The sequence below is a fragment of the Sturnira hondurensis genome, unplaced genomic scaffold (assembly GCF_014824575.4).
Source record: "Sturnira hondurensis isolate 20B ecotype Veracruz unplaced genomic scaffold, ASM1482457v3 Scaffold0001120, whole genome shotgun sequence".
NCBI lineage: Eukaryota > Metazoa > Chordata > Mammalia > Chiroptera > Phyllostomidae > Sturnira > Sturnira hondurensis.
This window is the reverse complement of record NW_028073751.1, coordinates 3,827,857-3,835,614: the sequence shown is the minus strand read 5'-3', so window position 1 is coordinate 3,835,614 and position 7,758 is coordinate 3,827,857. Positions and strand designations below refer to the sequence as shown.

General features: G+C 42.9%; 1 protein-coding gene across 1 annotated transcript; it reads right to left on the bottom strand.

Moving 5' to 3' along the window:
- Positions 1-1,370: 1,370 nt before the first annotated feature.
- LOC118997307 (protocadherin beta-12-like) lies at positions 1,371-4,209 on the bottom strand. Its single transcript, XM_037060900.1, is given in 2 exon segments — positions 1,371-1,401; positions 1,403-4,209. Coding segments are annotated over 2 exon segments (2,391 nt in total). The 5' UTR covers positions 3,763-4,209.
- Between the last annotated feature and the right edge of the window lie 3,549 nt (positions 4,210-7,758).

The window sequence follows — 7,758 nt, the reverse complement described above, 5'->3', positions numbered from 1 at the left end:
CTTTTGACAATTAAATAAAATGGAATAATATAGGCAATTTTAGATCGCATCAGCAAGAAAGCTAAGCATTATCTTAAAACATTTCTTAAGTTACATAAGATGTACAGAATAATTTTTCTATTGGTTTTATAGTTTTAAATTTGAAAAATTGTACCCTCTGCATGTGTGTGCGTGTACACAGGAGGCCGAAAATTATACACAGAATCACACAAGTCTACTGTATGCTGTACAAAGTATTATTCAGCTGCCTGCTTTCAACAGGATTGCATTATAGCTTTGTCACATGCATGAGATCTGGAAAATCATAACTTCACATTCCATGATTCTGTGAGTGGTCACAATATTAATGTGTCTTCATAATCGTGCTTTAGGATGAGCAATGAAGAGATGCTAAGAAAATTGTCCTCTGGCTCTTTCTAACAAGGTGATTGCAGCATGCTTGTATCATAGGACACGATCTTTCAGGCGTATTTTCAATAGTAATACACATTTTATGTTTTATTTTTTAGAGAAAAGAAAAGGGGTGGAGAAAGAGAGGGAGAGAAATATCTATTGGCTGCCTCTTAGACACCCCTACCCGGGGGCCTGGCCAACAAATGAGGCACATGCCCTGACCAGAATCTAACAGTGACCTTTCTTTGCCCAAAGGCAGTTGCTCAACCCACTGAGCCACACCAGCCAGAGCACATGTTAAAATGTAACTAAAATGCATTGGATTTAGCCCTGGCTGGTGTAGCTCAGCAGATTGAGCACTGGCCTGTGAACCAAACAACTGCGGTCTGATGCCCAGTCAGGGCACATACCTGGGTTGCAGGCCAGTTCCCAGCAGGGGATGCTCGAGAGGCAACCATACACTAATATTTCTCTCCCTCTCTCCTTCCCTTCCCCTCCAAAGATAAATAAAATCTTAACAAAAAATTTAAAAATAAATAAAATGCACTGGATTTAATAAAAGAAAATGACATTTCTAAATAGCCACTATTATTAAATCCCAAGAAAAACGGCTTTAAAAATGAAGGAATGTTTGAACAGTTAAACTAAGTTGAAAGTGGTCCGCTTAATTTACCATAGGTATAATTGTGGGTGAAAGTTGAATTGGAGAGAGGGTCAGAAACAAACAGTGATTTGGTATTATTATTTAAGGAGGCAAATTAATTACAAGTCAAGACCTCCTGAGTTCGAGAGTAAATTACCACCTCATTACAACCACAGATAATGATAAACATTCCCCTAAAAGTAAAGGTAGGGAGAACATGCGAAAATATAGAACTAACAACAGTACAATTTAGACTACCCACAACTGAGGGATAAGATAGGCATGGAAGTGGCACAGAAACAAAATACATTCGGGGTATGAAAGGTAATTATGGTTACGGAATATTGAACTCAAAGCTGTTATATAGGACTTCCCTCTATTTCTTTCCCGGGGCACTGGGGCGGGATGTTGGGGATAATCGGCTTCAGAAATTTAAACTCATCTGTCCCCATACCTCCCTTCAGACACACCTCATACTGGTAACTCTGGGACAGGGTCCCAGTGCCGCTGACGTCCACCAGGTGGCCCGGAAAGTGGCCCTCGGGCACCGGGCAGCCACCCTCCAAGCCCGCCCTGCCCCTCCTGCACAGCCGCACCCCGACGAACGCCAGCACCGAGAACAGGAAGAGCGACGACACCGACGCCAGCGCGATGACCAGGTAGACCGTGAGCGGGTCGGTCTGGGCCGCGGCGGCCGCCGCTTCGGGCAGCAGCGGCAGGTAGGGCTGCGAGAAGCCGTCCACCAGCAGCACGTGCAGCGTGACGCTGGCCGACAGCGGCGGCTCGCCATTGTCCTTCACCAGCAGCAGCAGCCTGTGCTTGGCCGCGTCGCGCTCGCTCAGCAGCCGCGCCGTGCGCACCTCGCCGTTGTGCGCCCACACGCTGAACAGCCCGGGCTCTGTGGCCTTGAGCAGCTGGTAGGACAGCCAGGCGTTCTGGCCCGAGTCGCCGTCCACAGCCACCACCTTGCTCACCAGGTAGCCGGGCTCGGCCGCCCTGGGCACCAGCTCGGTGCAGGGCGCAGAGCCGTTCTGCAGCGGGTACAGCACGAAGGGCGCGTTGTCGTTGGCGTCCAGCACCTGCACGCGCACCCGCGCCTGGCTGCTCAGCGCCGGGGCCCCGCGGTCTGTGGCGCCCACCAGGAACTCGAAGGCCTGCAGGGCCTCGAAATCCAGGGCCCTGAGGGCGAACAGGTGCCCGTTGTCGGCGTTGATGGACACCAGCGAGTCCAGGGGCAGGCTGGGGTCCTGGGGCTGCAGCAGGGAGTAGGTGACCTGGGCGTTGGCGCCCGCGTCTCTGTCTGTGGCGCTGACGCTGCCCATGTGCAGGGCGGGGCTGTTGTTCTCTTGGATGAAGAGGGTGTAGGAGGTTTGGGTGAAGGCCGGGGCGTTGTCGTTGACGTCAGAAACAAACACGGTTATGTTGTGCTGGGTTTTCAGTCTGGGGGTCCCCAGGTCAGTAACGGTGATGGTGACATTATATTGGGCCCTACTTTCTCTGTCCAGTGTTCCTCCCGTTTCCAATGTATAATAATTCTTTCCTGACGATTTTAGCGTGAACGGGAGGTCTTCTGGGATAGAACAAAACATCCTCCCATTGTCCCCAGAATCTCTGTCTCGAATACTAAAAACCACAACTACAGTCTCAGGCGAATTTTCTGGGATTGGGTTCGTAATTGATGACACAGTGACTTCAGGAGCGTTGTCATTTTCATCCAGCACCTGAATTCTGACTGTCGATTTCCCAAAAAGCCCTCCCCCATCTGTGGCTTGAATGATTATTGAATATGATTCAATTGTTTCAAAATCCAATGATGCCATTAAACTAACTTCTCCAGACTTTTGATTAATTTCAAATGTCTTGTGAATATCTTCTGAAGCATGAGAAAAAGTATATGATATTTCCCCATTCTTTCCCGAGTCTAAATCCCGAGCTGAGACAGTGGCAACCAGCGAGCCTAGTAAGCTGTTTTCCGGAATCTTCACCTCATAAAATGGCTGCTCAAATTCCGGGATGTTGTCATTTGTGTCCACGACCACCACCCGAACCGAGGCAGTCCCGGACCTGGGTGGGGACCCTCCATCCAGGGCCGTGAGGATGAGACTGAGCTCGGACTGCTCTTCATAATCCAGAGACTTGTCCAGAACTAACTCTGGATATATCCTGTTATCTGGATTGAGTCTCACTTTAATGTGGAAATGAGAGTTGGAGCTTATTGTGTAGCTCTTTAGAGCATTAATTCCTACATCTAAATCCTTCGCACTTTCTAGCAAAAACACGGAGCCCACGGGACTATTCTCTGGGATTTCTAGGAGCATTTCTTTTTCTAAGAAGACAGGAGAGTGGTCATTTACATCCCTGACCTGGAGCTCAATCTGTAAGAACTGCAAGGGATTTTCCAGCAACACCTGGAACGGTAGCAGACACGGCTCGGTGGAGCCACAGAGCTCCTCCCGGTCCAGCGCTTCGCTTAAGAGCAAATCCCCGGTGTTTAAGTCCAGCTGCAAATGGTGTTTGTTATCACTAGAGACCACCCGAGCCCCCCTGGAGAAGAGCTCACCCACTTCCAGTCCCAGGTTCTTTGCCAAGTTGCCTACAAGGCTCCCCCTCTGTGTTTCCTCCGCCACAGAAAAGCGCTCAGACTCAGATTCCGCCTGAGGCATTCCCAGCAAAACAAAAAGGAAGACTTGCCTGATCCGCAGAGTCCCTTTCCCACCGTTCTCCATAGCTCCTTTCCCCAAGGCTTCCTGCAGAATCGCTTCAGCTCCACTTTCCAGTTCTGGCAGACGTGTCTCAGCTGTTCACCGAATTTTTGGAGGCCTAAAGATTTTAATCCCCCTTGAATAGCTTCTCATTTGCCTCTTCAAGGCTTGTTCTGTCTTCCCAACTCTTTGTGTGCCCTGGGTTAAGTGTCCAACACGTCATCCAGTGCCGTTTCCCCGATGTTATCCTGCAGCGCCACCTTGCGTTTGCACAGATTTTCAGTGTTGGATGAAAGCTACCTAAATTCCACTCACATGACTGTCCTCCAGAAACAAATGTTATTTTATTCATTGTGTTTAAGTGATTACAAATACATTATTCTACAAGATTTGATTATACTTTGTGTAGCTGGTGATGCTGTTAAGATCTTTTTTAGAGCATTTCAATGCCTCTCCCCAAAACACCTGAAAGTGCTCATTTATGAGCACTTTGTGGTGAATAACAAAATACAAGGCAAGATTCATGGCCCCAGGAACTTATGACTTTTCTGAGATGATTTGAAGCCTGAAACAAGGACAGTATAAGTGACTGTTAAACTGAGAAAAATTCCATCACTACTTGGCCTTCTTTAGCTGGTAAGGAAAAGGGAAAGTGTGCATGAGTCATTTCAGAAGTTCCCTCAGAGGACAGGACACAGGATTAACCATGAGATGGGACATATGTAGTTAGATGGTTGTTGTAGCACAAGAAGACATTTCAGTAGATTTCCTTAATATCAATGATCTGTGAACTGGAAGAAAATGAAGTAAAATCTATTGGGGTGGAACACACTATGTAAGTCTACAATTTAGTTCTAATTTCTCATAATGTTTTAAAGATTTAAAAGTACACAAACACAAACATGATGGTTTTATTTGAAACAGGATTACTCCTATAACTCATTTCCCTCAGGCTCCCAAGATTTATTCTGGCTACAACTATGGTCCTCTGCTTTTTCTTTCAGCCCAGAAAAGAGTGGGAGCTGAGAGTGGATCAATTGTAGAACAAAAACAGCTTTACTCTGATTAGGACAACTAACATTATATACCTGCTACTGAAGCAGTCACTGTTTCAAAAGTTATAGAAGTATATGTGGAGGTTTTAGTCTCAGAATCTGAAGACTTATCTTTGGTTTTTGCTTTGTTTTGATCCTGTCTCTGACCATCTTCGATCAGCTGAAGAGCACGGTTGCCACATAATGAGAGCAATTGTTTGGAATAAATGCCAGGAGCTCGGCAATTTACATGCATTGTAGCAGATCTCAAAAGTGCTCTGGAGACGGATGGAAGAGATGTATCTGACAGGTTTGCATTTTTTAACATGTTAAGTACAGTTTACATTCTTAAAAATGTAAGTTAGCTCCATGGTTGAAAAGCAATCACTACAAAAGGGCAGAAACTAAAAAATAGGTAGATTGATTACACACAGTAATTCTCTCGTCTTTTAAAATATCCATTTAAATGAGAAGAAATAAAAATGGTATAAACTCACAATAGGTTAAGAATGTCAAGTGAGCACATTTGTGTTTGATGACAGACACCAGAGGGAAGGTCAGCTGAGTCAGCAGACCCAAGGCGTGTCTACAGTAAAGATATTGCACTGAAGATATTCACAAGAAAGTGGTGGCTTTGTGTCACAAACCTCATTTAAGTACAAGAGATGAAGGAACCAAGGGCATGAAGAGACTGAAGTCAGTTGAGAACTAAAAATAAGTTCTAAATAAAAACTAAAAATAAGTTCTCAACTGACTTAAAAATAAGTTAGTTGGATGTACATTGCAGGAGAGTTGAATTTACTCAACTTCTCATCCTACATAGGCAGGAAAGAAACTCATGGCCAGAGAATGGAAAATTTATTTAATGGAGAAATTCAAAGGAGTTATGTGTACTTTGGAAGACCCTAGGCAGAGCTGAGTGCAAGTGTAAAGTGTGAAAGTAAAAATGGAAAGAGTGAGTAAAACTGTATCCTGAATGGTGAGATTTCTAGCTCCTTTTCATACAATATGCTCTAATCGTAGGACACAAAGTATATGCTTGATCCCCTTCCTAACTCTCTCTCACACAAAAGATATTGCACAGAAGATATTGCAGAATACTAAGCTGGAGAATATGAAGATTCAGATAAAAACTGACACACACTGATACTCGAGGATCTCCCAAGGTGATAGCCCTGTGCTACATGGTTACATTGGAGTGAAGCCCTGTCACCAACAGACCTCACATACTCACAAAGAGCTGACTGTCAGCACGGTGAGGTTTCATCAGTCTCACATATGAGAAGAGAGACAAGGACTACAAAACATGTGGGGGAATGCCTACAACATAACTTGAAAAGCCAAAACCACCACAAAAAAGAATAACAGGAAACAAAGAGATATAAGAGAGAAAACAGAGGAAAGGTCTTTAAAATGTCTGATCAGTATCCCTAGAGTAGGAAAATCTACTAAGAGTTAATGCTCATTGAGTATTTATTTTGTGTTACTCATTGTTTTAAGTGCCATATATGTGTTTACCCATTTAATCATAACAGTAATTGTATGAAGCATGTAATCTTATTATAACATAAAGAATAGATTAAGGCTTATGTGCCCTTTACTAGCATTATAATTTTGAGTAAGTTGTTAAATTTCCTATGATTCTTCCATTTTTAAAATAGGTATAATAGTTTTTACTGAATAATGAATTTTTGCATAGTGCATTGAAAAAGAATAACTAGATCAATTATAGAGGAGAGAAGATTTTACATTTACAAGTCTGTCACAGGATGCTATGAAAAACACTAAAAAAATGAACAAAAAGCTCTGAAAATTATGTTTAAGCTCCCTCAAAGAAGAATTGGATGACAAACCAAATTGTCCAAAAAGTAGACAAAGAGACAAAGGAAAAATAAGAAAGGGAAAAATAGAATATTGGAGATTCAATCCAGAATATCTATCATTTAATTAAAGAGATTCTGGTTAAAGTGAGAATGCAGAAAATTTAAGAGGAAAATTATGAAGGAAAAATAATGAGAAGATTTCTCAGAGCTGAATGAGTGTCTGAACATTAGTAGGGCTCACCTCTGTGGCCAGGTTAATGAGTAAATAGCCGACACTGAGGAGTTTTCAGAAATCAAGGGGAAAGCTTCTAATGCATCCACAGTGAAAAAGTGGGTTGGCATTAAAAGAGATAGAAGCCAGAATGGAAACAAAAGACCAGCAACTTTATATAAGATCAGTAGAAGGAAGGCTGCTTTCCAAATGTGAAGGAAAATTATTTTCAACCTAAAATTTTATACCCAGTCAAACTATCAATGAAATGGAAAGAAAATTACAGTATGTTCAGAAGGCAAGGTCTCTGCACCCATTTTTATAGAGCTATCGAGAGATGTGTGTCAGCTGAATAAGGGAGTAAACTAAGAAAGAAGAACATATTGGATTTTGTAAAAGGGGATCAATACAGAAAAGTAATGAAAGAAAAAAAAAGACATAGGATGACTGCTTATAGAGCAGCCACTGCACATGCAACAGGGATATGGAGGGGTCTGGTGAAAGATCTCAAGGAAATACATGTAATTAATAATAGCTGGTGTACTTGACTATTTAAGAAGAAAGATTAATATTCAAATGTGAAAATGTAACAGCAGTAAGGAGAAAATTATGCATGTAAAAACAACAGTTATCAGCTCTAGAAAAAAATTTTTCTGAGAAAGTAAGTGTCATCATAATATGCCCACATGAATTTTGAAATACTCTTACCTATTTGAACAAAAATGACTAGTTTAACTAAGAATTCCCTCTGACAACTCCACTGGGGGAACAGGAGGAAGGAAATGTGCAATGTTTGTATGTGTGGTTGTAAGTTGGAGAGTAAAAGAGTAAAATTTTTTTGCCATATGAAGAGATGATTCAAGTATCTATAAAACTGAATGTCGCCCTGGCTGCTGTAGCTCAGCAGGCCTGCGGAACAAAGTATCACGGTTCGATTCCCAGTCAGGGCACA